At 38.8% G+C, this 15,261-nt stretch overlaps 2 protein-coding genes across 2 annotated transcripts in view; one reads left to right on the forward strand and one right to left on the reverse strand.

Annotated features, from left to right (window-relative positions):
- LOC126379156 (uncharacterized) overlaps nucleotides 1-15,261 on the reverse strand; it is a 215,904-nt gene that overhangs the window by 76,819 nt on the left and 123,824 nt on the right. The window lies entirely within an intron of this gene.
- On the forward strand, nucleotides 1,888-14,805 carry LOC126379268 (uncharacterized). Its single transcript, XM_050027976.1, has 6 exons — nucleotides 1,888-2,318; nucleotides 10,114-10,194; nucleotides 11,069-11,167; nucleotides 12,689-12,768; nucleotides 13,758-13,960; nucleotides 14,676-14,805. Exons 1-6 carry the CDS (start codon nucleotides 2,276-2,278, stop codon nucleotides 14,803-14,805), a joined length of 636 nt encoding a protein of 211 aa, XP_049883933.1. The 5' UTR covers nucleotides 1,888-2,275.

Genomic DNA, 15,261 nt, shown 5'->3' on the forward strand with positions numbered 1-15,261 from the left:
AATTACATCTTCATCTACATCTTCTCTAATTAGGTCGTGTACTACTTAGTAGAAGATGTAGGTATACGAATCGCTAGGCTTAAGTGGAGATGGGCAGGACACTTGGTAAGAGGGGAAGACAATGGACTAAGGCTGTTACTGAATGGTGGCCAAGAGAGGTCTGGAATTCACCTCACAACCCACACGATAGAAGAGAGATTTACTTAAGTAAGTATGTAGTCGTCACTTGAGCAATGTTAAGGGCCTGTTGCGGTTCAATAGTAACCTTGACACCAGGGTTGATGATGTTGGTCACTGACTTCACAATCTATATGAGAGAAAGCACTTATTGTACCGAATGTACATACATCATTTAATCAACCCTCAGAGTATTTCAAGTGTGGCTTACTGACATAATGAACTAAATTGTTAAAGGCTTTTTATATAAAGAATAACGTTTAAAAAGGTAACCCCCCCCCCCCCCCCGCGCCCGCACGGACTTATTGTCTCCCTCGCACATACGCGTGAGACGGCACACGGTAAAAATGTCATTTTTGAATGGAGTGTCTGAGGTGTGGCTAAAGTGCGAAACCATCTTACTTTTCCGGACAATCAGGTGATTTAAGCCTGCATAACGTAAACAGCATATACGTCCCATTGCTGGGCACAGGCCTCTTACTCCTCCACTGCGGGTTGGTGGAGGTGTTTAACGTGCACTCCGAAGCACGGAATCATCTTACATTTTCGGACAATCAGGTGATTCAAGCCAGCAAAGTCCTTACCAAACAAAGGTCGGTCTCACAAAGTGATTTCAATAATATCCCGATCAGGAATCGAACACGTACCTCCAGATCGTGAGCCCAACGATCTAATCACTAGACCACGGTTGTATGGCAAATGTTTACTTATGATGCCTGATGGAATAACGAATATCTTTTGTAAAGACGCAAAATGTAATCTTTGCTTATTTTTATGTTCAGGCGCTTAGACAAAATCACGCCCATTGTAATGTTTTTGTCGTGATAGTGGAATTTATCTATGGAAAGTTACTCTGCCCACTCCTTTAAGCAGGAAAAGCGTGGGGTAATGTACAAATTAATATATACAATGAGAAATTATTTAATGTTCATTTTGTCAAATTATAACTTGACAATTTGTCTTAATGTTTACTGTCTAATTATTTGTACTTTTTTGTGTAAGTTGCTTTTCTTGCGTGTTTTGATTGTAAGTTATGTGTTATTCCTTGTTTTGTTTTATATTTGTTACTGAGGTGTCCCTTTCTAATAAACGTTCCTTTATACCACCTTTATACTATAGAAAAGACATCAACGAGTGCGGTATAGATATTTGTTTTGGTTTTTCACCGAAGGGCAAGGCAAAGGGAACTATGCCCATACAGCCATGTCTTATGTCTTTTTTCTTAATGATGATTAATTAAATGATGAAAGGTGATGACGATAAATGATGAAACTTAAGCCCCCACCCTCGGAGCAGACTCCTACTCCGAACCCCAAACTAACTCAAAAGTCCGCTAAACTTTCGAGTTATAAAGCGGCTTGTTGGCACGAAGCGAAAATAGATAGGTACACTTTGTTTATTGAATATTCCGATATAAAATTGTACTTACCAATTTAACAATAAAAAAAAAAAAAATAATAACACCATTGCGAATGTTTTCCGACTAACTTAATGCGATCATTAACCACAAAACACCACTTCGTATTAATTATTTAGATTATTCAATGAAGAAAGCAACCGTCCCGTTCCCGCCAAAAAGACGCGGTAGGTATAGCTATTTATTTAGTTTTTTTAGTCTATGGATAGAGATATATTATGCGTGAGCAGAAGCTTCTGGTAAAAACTGGATCGTTTCAGACTTTACATAAAGCCACCCCATGATATTTTTGAGTTTGAGTGAACAATACTTTTTTATATTCTTTTAGCAATAAATCTTACCGATTTTTATATTTATTGACAACTAATTTATCAATATATACAGATACTGGAAAATCCAATATTTCACATAACTAACGCCATCTATTTGCAACTATGCAAAGCACTCCCTCCAAACCTTGTCGAAGCATGTAGAAGTGAAAGTTCCCGATCATATGTTCGGAGCGCATTGGCGGCAAAACACGTTGACAGACTTTATTTTTTAATCTCACTTTTTAATTTCTTTTCCCTCTAATGTAACGTACAGATTAAAAAAGTTCAAAAGGTGTTTTTGTGTGCAATGTTTCTTGTTTAATTGAAAGTGAATCTTCTTTGTGACTGTTTTAAAAAATAATTTAGAAATATGGATTTGAAATTGTTGATTTTTACCCACCTTTTCGCATTGGGTAAGTGTGTTTTTGTTACTGCAACTATGTGTGCGATTTAGTTATGAAATACGTCTTAAATACATTCATAAACTCACGCCCGTAATCCCTGATAGGGTGGGCAGACTATAATATACAAGTTCTGTGCACCTAGTACCGTACAATCCTGATCTCGCGAGATTTCGGGATCAATCCCGAAGCATAATATGACGAAATCCCATTCGATATTGACGGGATTGGGCGAATCTCCTTGAGTTATACTTTTTGTTTTGATTATGCTGATTTCCAAAGAAAACTTAATCATTTAGTTAGTAATATTGAAGAATAAAAGGTTTTTGTTTTTTTTTATCATATTTTTTTTTTATTAATTTCACTATCACAAAAAAACTGTTTTCATCATTTTCAGCCATCCTAACTTTACATTTTTGTACCTATGAACATTTTTTTATGATTGATATATCCAATCCCGCGATCTCGAATTTACATAATCCTTCTGTCGGTTTTTACGACATGCCTGGGAAGACAAGAAGCTGAAAATGTTCTTACTTTTATTCGCACCCAGTCTAGCAGTAAGCAACTTATTATGAAATAAGTTAGGAAATATCAGTAATGCGGACTATTAGCAATCGTTTACTACTTAATAAGTATTTTAATATCCTTTCGTTTCTGTAGCAAAATAGCGAGGTATGAATCATTGGTAATGAGGGAATTTCCAGAAAAAAAAAATGGTTGGCGCTGTACAGATTTAGTAGTTTTCTAGATTAAAGATAAATTATGAAATTCTGATTACCTATTAAATAAAGACAGATCTAAAGGTGACATAAAACGTTTTATTTTTTCTATTTAACTTATTTTAATGAACTTTAATAAAGAAAAATGTAATAATAAGTCCGACATTTTATTATGTTTTTCTATGACGTCACAGGGTGTTTTTTCATACAAATTCCATAGTAACTTTGATGGGTGATTCAGCTCATTATTCTGAGTTAATAAGAAGTGTTTTTTTAGAAATAAAAATAAAAATAATTTTAAAACACAAAAAAATCATGAATTTTATTTTTAAGTAACACTGTAACGAATACCGAGGGGGATGATTCAGATCATGATTGTGAGTTGATATCATAAAAAAATTTGTGAAAATAAAAATAATTATTTTCAGTTCGCTTGATATCAACTCAGAATCATGGTCTGAATCACCCATCAAAGTTTTCGTTACGATGTCACTAACACCCTGTATAATAATAACCTACTAGAGAAAGCTCAGTCTAGAACTCTAGATCGTCTAAAGTTACATCCGGTTGCTTCAAGGAGAGTGTACATTATGTGACAGTGAAAACTTAGTAAAATTGTTAGAAAGTCGTTTGCATTTATGACAAGGTTTAAGCCTAATTTGATTTTAAAAACTGCCTATTTCTCCCACCAGGTCTCGCTACTGTTGAGTGTCCTAAATTTTGACAGTTCAAATCAAATCAATTTATTTGCGAAAACACATAAAATACAACAAGGTTGCCCATACTTTGGTTGTATTTTTACATTATATCACTTTGCGCAGCGTTCAACTGCAAAATCCTAGTGTTATATTTATTCCCTAAAGATCGGAAAGAATCAAATCAAATCAAATATACTTTATTGCACACAACATACAAAACAAATTTTCAAAAAAAAGAAAACTTATTTTCAAGAAAGACGTAATAATAAACGTTTTTCTTGATTAAAATTCATAAATAAGTTACTTAATTAGAAAAAAGAAAATGTTTTTCGTTAGTATTAGATCTGGATTTAATAATCAGAAATTCATATTTTATCTTGAACCTAGTACGGTCACGAGCATTAATTATGAGTATTACTTTGGTGGTTTGGTTTTTTGACAAATTGAACTGTAAGTCTCACTAAATGTCAAATATGTTAGTGCGAAAGAGTCCTAAAGTGGGTATATTATATTGCTCATGACTGTACACGGCCCAATTGTCGAAAATAAGACGATCCGTGCTTCGGACTGCCTTTTATTTCGGGTTTAATGACAAAAGTTTTTTTTTTTTTCTTTCTCTTTGGCGTCATGCAATGACAAAAGTTTGGTGATACGTGGGTGCTTAGTTCATCGAGCGATGTATTTAAGTACCTCTGACTACCCCAATGGGGTATACAGTCATAAGGTTACCGCCAACGGTTCACACGATCCGTTGGCGATAACAGTGTCATGTTGTGTGTTCATTTTTTAAATCCGTGATAGCCCTAACAACCCTTTAGTTGGCTGGAAGAAATTGCTATTTAGCAATAAGGCCGCCGATTGTGTTTCTCTTGTCACTTTTGTAATTGTTTTTAGTGTCGTGTTTGCCTTTCCAAATAAAGTGTTTTTGTATTGTATTGTATAGCCCTGTTCGCTTCTATGCTGTTCTGGGAGCAAATAAAAAACATAGAACACGTTCAGCTGCTTGTCTTCCCGGGCATGTCGTAAAAACCGACAGAGGGATTGTGTCCTCTAACATGATGGACTAATGTTATGGGCGACAGGCTGATCCCTCACCATAAGGTTCATCATATCCAGCTTACGACATCGTATCAACAGTGGCTGCAAGTTGTCTTTGATTACTTGTGGCTTTGCCCACCCCATTAGGGATTACGGGCGTGAGTTTATGTATGGATGTATGTATGTAGCCCTGTTTGGAGATCGTGTGACTTACTCACATCACAGGGACACGGGTTCGAACCCCGGCTGGGATTCTATACCACTGAATTCAACTTTGTGAGTTCATGTTTCCAGGATTTGTGGCCGGTTTATGGCAATAGGCTCTACTACATAGGAGTTAAACATAGCTGGCGAGGAGTGGTTGTGTATTATGTGTATACTTTACACCTCTACCTACCCCATCGGGGATACAAGCGTGATGCGACTTTAAGTTTGTTATTTAAGCAAACGAGTTTTGATTTTAATTAAGGGAAAATTATCAAAAGGCCTTCATAATCCAACGGATTTAATTTGGCATATTATAATGAAGGTTATTGAAAGGAAGTGACTGAATGAGATAAAAACATTGCCAATGTACGCGTATTTAATAATAGTGGCAATTCAGGTAGTGTTTGAGTGCGATATAATTGTTCAATGTCAATTTTGCTAATTGAGCTTTTGGCAATAATATACTTCGAACATATTTTTGTTTTTAGTGCATTTCTTAAAAGGCCATGACGTCATAAATCGTCTGAAACAGACGTATGAGGCCAATGATGATGATGATTTTTGTTTTTATTTTATCTTAAGAGAATTTTTTGCGCTGTTGACTCAACCATTATAATAGACGGTGTTACGGTTCACCACCTATAGTACTTAGTTCATGTTGCGATGAACTAATTGTGATATTAATTGGTACTTAGTTTATGTTGTGATGAACTAATTAGGATATTAGTTGGTACTTAGTTCATGTTGCGATGAACTAATTAGGATATTAGTTGGTACTTAGTTCATGTTGCGATGAACTAATTAGGATATTAGTTGGTACTTAGTTCATGTTGCGATGAACTAATTAGGATATTAGTTGGTACTTAGTTCATGTTGTGATGAACTAATTAGGATATTAGTTGGTACTTAGTTCATGTTGCGATGAACTAATTAGGATATTAGTTGGTACTTAGTTCATGTTGCGATGAACTAATTAGGATATTAGTTGGTACTTAGTTCATGTTGTGATGAACTAATTAGGATATTAGTTGGTACTTAGTTCATGTTGCGATGAACTAATTAGGATATTAGTTGGTACTTAGTTCATGTTGCGATGAACTAATTAGGATATTAGTTGGTACTTAGTTCATGTTGCGATGAACTAATTAGGATATTAGTTGGTACTTAGTTCATGTTGCGATGAACTAATTAGGATATTAGTTGGTACTTAGTTCATGTTGCGATGAACTAATTAGGATATTAGTTGGTACTTAGTTCATGTTGTGATGAACTAATTAGGATATTAGTTGGTACTTAGTTCATGTTGCGATGAACTAATTAGGATATTAGTTGGTACTTAGTTCATGTTGCGATGAACTAATTAGGATATTAGTTGGTACTTAGTTCATGTTGTGATGAACTAATTAGGATATTAGTTGGTACTTAGTTCATGTTGCGATGAACTAATTAGGATATTAGTTGGTACTTAGTTCATGTTGCGATGAACTAATTAGTATATTAGTTGGTACTTAGTTCATGTTGCGATGAACAAATTAGGATATTAGTTGGTACTTAGTTCATGTTGCGATGAACTAATTAGGATATTAGTTGGTACTTAGTTCATGTTGCGATGAACTAATTAGGATATTAGTTGGTACTTAGTTCATGTTGTGATGAACTAATTAGGATATTAGTTGGTACTTAGTTCATGTTGCGATGAACTAATTAGGATATTAGTTGGTACTTAGTTCATGTTGCGATGAACTAATTAGTATATTAGTTGGTACTTAGTTCATGTTGCGATGAACAAATTAGGATATTAGTTGGTACTTAGTTCATGTTGCGATGAACTAATTAGGATGTTAGTTGTGTTATTTATTTGTACACAAACAGACGCAAGGAACATACAAAGATAACAGATAGTACAGGTAAGCTTATCTCTAAACAAAGAGAATATATATGTGTGTGTGTGTTTATGTTATGTTATTTTCTAACATTTCGTAGGGAAACAAAACCTACTAGGGTAGTTCACATAGGCCTAGAAGCATGAAACTTGGCAAGAAGGAAGGTCTTACAGCACAAGTAACCCACATGGTTTCTTTATAAGTACCTAACTAGCGACCCGCCCCGGCTTCGCTCGGGTGCAATGCTGAGGAAAAATTAAATTATTTACATCACATTAAAAACCTCAAAAATAACAGTATTTCTCCACTATTTAATGGATGTTATTATACATATAAACCTTCGTCTTGAATCACTCTATAAAATCGGTGTCAAAATCCGTTGCGTAGTTTTAAAGATTTAAGCGTACATAGGGATATCATCATCAGCCGTACGACGCCCACTGCTGGGCATAGGCCTCCCACATAGGGATATAGGGACAGGAAAAAGCGACTTTGTTTTATACTAAGTAGTGATTACAAGTAAATAAGTGTGCATATAAATAGACACATTTTCTGCTTATCGTGTGGGTTATGTGGTGGATTACCAACCTCATCAACCCTGGTGTGAGAGTTATTATTGAGCCGCCAAAGGCCCCTGACATGATTCACGTAACGACTACATACTTTTAGTAAGTAGTAACCGGATCCAACAGCTTAACGTGTTTTCCGAAACACGGATCATCTTACCGTCGGACAGTCAGGTGATCAGCCTGTAATGTCCTAATCAATCTAGGGATCACAAAGTGATTTGTGATATGTCCCCACCGATTCGAACCCGGGGCATCCGGATCGTGAGCCCAACGCTCAACCACTGGACCATAGAGGCTGTTAATAGATAAATGATAAGGTGAGATCGAAAATTAATATTAACTTTATGAGCGAGTAATTTTAGCCCAACCCTGACCAAGAAACCTTAATAGCCTTCAAAATGGCGAAGATATTTTGTATGTATTTAATGTAGAAACAGCCTCCGTGGTCTAGTGGTTAGAGCGTTAGGCTCACGATCTGGAGGTCCGGGTTCGATTCCCGATGGGGACATTGTCGAAATCACTTTGTGAGACTGTCCTTTGTTTGGTAAGGACTTTTCAGGCTTGAATCACCTGATTGTCCGAAAAAGTAAGATGATTCCGTGCTTCGGAGGGCACGTTAAGCCGTTGGTCCCGGCTATTAGCCGTAAAAACACCTCCACCAACCCGCATTGGAGCAGCGTGGTGGAGTATGCTCCGTACCCCCTCCGGTTGATTGAGGGGAGGCCTGTGCCCAGCAGTGGGACGTATATAGGCCGTTTATGTAATGTAGATTATTATTGTTGCGTATGGTTAGACGAAAATAAAATATCCTGCCTGGTTCGTATATCCAGCTTAAGATCCAAGGCTAGTTAAATATTAAAGATACTAATGAAATTCAATAAATTACCTGTTGGAATTACCGAGGAGCTCGGTGGCGCAGCGGTAAACGCGCTCGGTCTGCGATTGTTGAAGTTAAGCAACTTTCGCAAAGGCCTGGGGTAAATAGGATGGGTGACCACAAAAAAAAAGTTTTCATCTCGAGCTCCTCCGTGCTTCGGAAGGCACGCTAAGGTGTTGGTCCCGGCTGCATTAGCAGTCGTTAATAACCACCAATCCGCACTGGGCCCGCGTGTTGGTTTAAGGCCCGATCTCCCTATCCATCCATAGGGAAGGCCCGTGCCCCAGCAGTGGGGACGTTAATGGGCTGATGATGACCTGTTGGAAGGGGGGACGGGTCTCATACAGTTACGGTCATGGTACTTTAGTCTGTTAAATACCTAAGGATGTTAGGCCACAATCCCTGACCCGTCATTAAGCCTTCCGTTCGCCGTGTCTTGCCTTTCAAGTTGCCTGCTAATTTATAACAAAACAGCATCACGCCTGTCTCCTCAAAGGGGTAGGCGGATTAATTCCGTCAAATATAATCCCCTCAGACGACGCCCGGGCTCTCACCCGGTACAAAATTTTAGACAACAGAAGGGTTAAAATGGCCACATCGAAGCAATTTATCTAAGAATGCAATATTGCTATTTGACATTTGTTTGCATAGCGCACTTACTTTTAGGTATATGCGCAAATGTCAAATTAACAGCATAACAGTCTCCGTGGTCTAGTGGTTAGAGCGTAAGGCTCACGATCTGGAGGTCCGGGTTCGATTCCCGAGGGGGACATTGTCGAAATCACTTTGTGAGACTGTCCTTTGTTTGGTAAGGACTTTTCAGGCTTGAATCACCTGATTGTCCGAAAAAGTAAGATGATTCTGTGCTTCGGAGGGTATGTTAAGCCGTTGGTCCCGGCTATTAGCCGTAAAAACACCTCCACCAACCCGCAGTGAAGCAGCGTGGTGGAGTATGCTCTATACCCCCTCCGGTTGATTGAAGGGAGGCCTGTGCCCAGCAGTGGGACGTATATAGGCTGTTTATGTTATGTTAAATGTCAAATAGCAATATTATTGCTTTCTTTGATGAATTACTTCGATGTGTCCATTTTAACCCCCCCCAAGTCAGAGGGTGCTGAGTTGGGCGCGAACCTCGGCGCAGGGCGTTGTCTGATAAGCGCTGAATGAGGGAAATCGTCGACCACGCCGGCGGGAAAGCCACGTCAAAGACAAAAAGCCTAAAAAATATTAAACTTTAAAGTTATCTAATGTGTATTGTGAGTAGCAAGACATATTGCCTAATGCGGTATGTCGCTAACCTAACGTACTTAGCCTTAAGGTCACGTGACGTAATGTCTTGCAAAACAGTTCACTGGTTTCTAGTTAAAGCGGGTTTCGTATAAACTGCAGTTTTGTTACGTTAACTATATACTACACATTAATCCTACTTTCATTCACTACCGAAATATACAGGGTGTTAGTGACATCGTAACGAAAACTTTGAGGGATGATTCAGGCCATGATTCTAAGTTGATATCAAGTGGAATTTTCCGTTGTAAAAGGCTGCATTAGCAGTCGTTAATAACCATCAATCCGCACTGGGCCCGCGTGATGGTTTAAGGCCCGATCTCCCTATACATCCATAGGGAAGGCCCGTGCCCCAGCAGTGGGGACGTTAATGGGCTGATGATGATGATGAGGAACACAATGTCGTCGTTATAATAGTTGGTAGCAGAGAGAGGATTGCCATATTAAAAAAAATACAAAAAAGTAAATTTGTTGGGTTGCCAACAAGGATTGCATTCCCTAATATGTACATTTCTTTTATTTTCAGGGTCCTGTGGCGTCATCATACCTGAGGAGCTACCGTCTCTTCTATCAGTCGCATATTCCAACATACCGCCAATCAAAAAAGGTAACGTAAAACTAATTATTTCGATCATTACAGACTGATGTTCCGTGTTTCGGAAGGCACAGCGATCAGCACATTGTTAATACCCAGAATAAAAATAAACTTGCTTTACAAGTCAGTCGATTACATAAGATCACTAAATCTTTTAAGGGGCAATGTATACGTTTTTACAATAAGATTCCCATTGACATTCAGAATTTGCCTTTCAACTGTTTAAGACAGTAGTTAAACAGAAACTTTGCAAAAAAAGGTTATTATAAGGTTAGTGATTATTTAGAAGATATGAATGCATGGGATTAACCGTCTGAGAACTGATAATGGCCCCGATTCCTGCAGACACCTCCTAATTTTACTTTAAGGTATACCTGTCATTTTCTTATCCGCCGAAAAGGAAAGGGACGGATGATTGACAGCTCTTAATTTTAGGAAGAATGAATAAATGAATGGATAACCCGGGCGAATCAAAGCCCCCGTATCTCGCTCGCTCGCAAACCGTTGGACGTGAGCTGTCAACTTAATTCTATAGGGTTATTGGCCAATGTAAAATTTTTAGACGGTTGTTTTAGATTTGTGCTTAAAATTGACGTGTGTTCCATAAATTTTATGCTTGTCGATTACCTGTCCCTTTCCTTTTCGGCGGATAAGAAAATGACAGATATAACTTAAAATTAAGTAGATGGTATTTACAGGAATTAGCACCATTAGGCAGCTAAATTACTCAATTGTATAAAAATATTTTAATATGTTTTTTTTAAAGAACGTCTAGGGCCCTGTGCCGAGGTTTTACTTGCAGCTTCTTTTCTATATCTACTTACTTACTGAAGTAAATAGTAGCCATGACCGACTGCTAGATAAATGTGTGTTTGTACATTTGCAGGGACGGATTCTCGCGTGGGATTCGGCTTCGCCTTTGGCAACCACGCCGACTTCCAAGTCATGTTTGAGTTGGGGCCACAGACCAACACGCAGAATTTAAGTAAGTATTAATATTTACTTTGCTTTGCTTTCGGCTTTGATGTCATCATCATCATCATCATCAGCCCATTAACGTCCCCACTGCTGGGGCATGGGCTTCCCTATGGATGGATAGGGAGATCGGGCCTTAAACCATCACGCGGGCCCAGTGCGGATTGATGGTTATTAACGACTGCTAATGCAGCCGGGACCAACGGCTTAACGTGCCTTCCGAAGCACGGAGCAGCTCGAGATAAAAACTTTTTTTTTGTGGTCACCCATCCTATGACTGGCCTTTGCGAAAGTTGCTTTACTTCAACAATCGCAGACCGAGCGCGTTAACCGCTGCGCCACCGAGCTCCTCAACTGAGCTCCTCGGCTTTGATGTAGTATGCTATATTTTAAGTAGATGTTGGTGCTAATTCCTGCAGACGCCATTTAATTTTATTTTAAGTTATACCTGTCATTTTCTTATCCGTTGAAAAAGAAAGGGACGGGTACTCGACAGGCATAAATTTTATGGAATACACGTCAATTTTAAGCAGAAATCTAAAAAAAGCCGTCTAAAAATTTTACATCGGCCAATAACCCGGCAGAATTAAGTAGACAGCACCTCAAACGGATTGCATACCAGCGAGATGCCTATTTTAATTGCACGGGTTATTCATTCATTTTAAAATTAACTTTTTGACAATCATCCGTCCCTTTCCTTTTCGGCGGATAAGAAAATGACGGGTATAACTTAAAATAAAATTAGGTGTCTGCAGGAATCGGGGCCATTAGGTTTGTTTTATGTAGATCGTTTTAAGTTATATTGCATTATTTACTTATACCTGTATTGTACCGTCTCCGACTCCAATATGTAGCGAGTTCATTCACGCTAAAGTTGCCTGGAAGAAATTGCTATTTAGCAATAAGGCCGCCGATTGTGCTTCTCTTGTCACTTTTGTATCTCTCTCTCTATTTAAGAGCTGCGCTCTTGTCGGTGGAGTAACCGCCATTCCTCTCTTCTTCCCGCCAAAACCTTCACCTCCCGATACGACACGACCTGCACCTTCTCTTTTATTTGTTTCATAAATGTTATCCTAGGTCTACCCCTTCCTCTCTTCCCTTCAGTTTTTCCTTCTATAATGTTTGTTATAAATGAATCGTGTCGTATCAGGTGGCCAATCATATTTCCTCTCCGGTTCTCTATAGTCTTCAATATGGTTCTCTTTTCTTCAACTCTTTCCAGCACTTTTTCATTTGACACCATTTCAGTCCAGCTTATACCCTCCATCCCTTTTGTATATATTTTTTTAATGTTGTGTTTATATTTGCAATAAAGCTTTATTGTATTGGATAGATAACATACTTAAGTAAGAAATAACGGTTACATTAGGTATTGTAATAGGGTAGTTGACTAATTTTGAAAAAATAGTTTAATAGCTCCCATCGGGAATGGAACCTGGACCTCCAGATCGTGAGCCTAATGCTCTAACTACTAGACCACAGAGGATGGAAATATTTACTTGTATAATAATGTTTGTTTTTTAATTTCCAGCGGGACAAGGCTTCCAGTCAAACAACAAGCGTCAAGCGCCTGCGCCGCCTCCGCCTAAAGTGAACAAGAATAGAGAAAAGGTGCGTGTCATGATACTACTTAAGTACTTATATTAAAAAAATTGAGGGGGAGGGCGCTTTTTCACCGGATGGATTTACGCAAGGTATAAGAAAAGGTATGCTCAATCCTATGACAAGCCGCCATTGCTAGCCCTTTGATGACGTAAGTGTTACCATTCAATTGGTATCTCCAACATTCCAAGGACGTAAATTTTATTATTGAAAATTAAGTGAATTACTGACTAATGTATTTAATTACTAATCTTTGTCACGTATACAAAAATCATTAAAACTGTAAGTAAATCTTTTACTAAAAGCTCAAAATTTCCTTGCAAAGTAAATTAAAAACGTTGGACGTGGGTAATTTATTTTTTGCGTAATGGTAACGCAGGGTCGGATGACGTCAGCTGGGCTAACCTTGAAATGTTAGCTGCCAGTTATCATCCGTCCCTTTCCTTTTCGGCGGATAAGAAAATGACAGGTATAACTTAAAATAAAATTAGATGGTGTTTACATGAATTAGCACCTATATTTGGCTCGGACTTAAAGTGCAAGTGCGGCGTGTCTGCTGGAATCGGGGCCATTGCATATTTACCTTGTGCTAAATAATGTATATTTACCTTATCTTATGGTGGTGGTGGTGTGATGTGGTGTAAAAGACGATATAGTGACTAAGATTGAGAAGGGAATGTTAGGTTGGTTTGGACACGTAGAGCGGATGAAGGATAATAGAATTGCAAAAGCGGTATATAAAGCAAAAGTTGATGGTAGGGCTGGCAGAGGAAGACCGAGAAGGACTTACGATTACCAAATTGGAGATTTTCTTAGAAAAGGTTTAATACGATCTACTCTGAACCGGCGTGCGTGTATGAAGCGATTGATGAATGTGGAGGAAGCAAGAGAAGTGTGTCAGGATCGAAGCAAATGGAATTCTATAGTCTCTGCTTACCCCGGTGGGAAATAGGCGTGAGTTTATGTATGTATGTATGTTACCTTATCTTATCTTCCAGTTCCTGCAATCCGAAGCCGGGAACTACCTGCAGTCTTGGGCATCAAAAATGCGCAAGCCTTCGCCCCCGGCCTCCGCCCCCGGGCAGACGCCCAACCTCGAGGACTCAGTGGTGGAGCTCGTCAGGAACCACCGCGGCGAGTACGAGATACACCAGCCCAAGCCTGGTCACATGCCGCAAAAAGTCCTCGACGAATTGAAGAGGTAAAAAAATCGCCCGACTTTTAGGCCGATTTTTCCGACTTTTCCAACAAAAAAAAAGTCGAGCGACCAGTCTGATGTCGTTTATGTATAATTATAGATAGTTTAATGTATATATCGCATGTAGTAGGCTGTATTGGACTGGTTTTCCCTTCGCGGAACGGAAATTGGAAGTTCAGACAGGCAGTCGCTTTTGTAAAAAACCGGACCTGTCAAATCTTCAAGTTAGGTAACGCTAGGGAGATTATGAATATGATGATAATCACATATAGGTAGTTCTTTTAACTCCCCTAAATCAACTGGAGGGGTTATAGAGTATACTCCACCACGCTGCTTCACTGCGGAGGTGATTGGTGAAGGATTGGTGTTTCTACGGCTAATAGCTACCGGGACCAACGGCTTAACGCGCCCGCGGAATCATCTTACTTTTTTAAACAATCAGGTGATTCAAGCGTGCAATGTCCTTACCAAATCAATGACAGTCTCACAACTGATTTAGACAATGTCCCCATCGGGAATCGAACCCGGACCTCCTGACAGTGACCCTAACGCTTTTACCACAAGACAACGGAGGCTGTTTCTATGTACTTATACTGATTTTAATGTATACAGGATGTTAGTGACATCATACCTAACACCCTGTATTCTCTCGACCACTCACACTGATGAGGCCTTTCTTAGAATAGCTAAAGTAAACTGCCCTCAATGTCCATTCCAGGTTGTACGGCGAGAAGAAAGAAGAAGCGAAGAAACTTACGGAGAAGAAGAAGACAGAAGCAACCAAGCAGAGGTCAGAGGCGGAGATCAAGAAGATAACAGAAGATCTATCAAACGTCGACTTGGATTAACATATTATGTACAATAATAATTATGTAGTAGGTACCAAATGCAGTTTTATTACCAATAATAATATTTTTAGCAAAATCTCCTAGCATTTTCCCGTTTTTCACAGGGTCCCCTTACCTAACCTGTAGATTTGAAAGGTCCAGTTTTTTACAGAAGCGACTGCCTGTCTGACTTTCCAACCCGAAGGAAAAACCAGCCTAATACAGGTTACGTCACATACCTCCGATGCATTTATCGGGAATGTGGGTTTTCGCACGATGTTTTCCTTCACCGCTGAGCTCGTGATAATCATTTATGATCCAAATATGAATTCACATACCTCCGATGCATTTATCGGGAATGTGGGTTTCCTCATAAGTTTTCCTTCGCCACCGACCACGCGATAATAATTTGTGTTCCAAACATGAATTCGAAAACACATTCGACAATCATTGGTTTAGACCTCGATTCGAACCTGC

This window comes from Pectinophora gossypiella, chromosome 28 (assembly GCF_024362695.1).
Source record: "Pectinophora gossypiella chromosome 28, ilPecGoss1.1, whole genome shotgun sequence".
Lineage (NCBI taxonomy): Eukaryota > Metazoa > Arthropoda > Insecta > Lepidoptera > Gelechiidae > Pectinophora > Pectinophora gossypiella.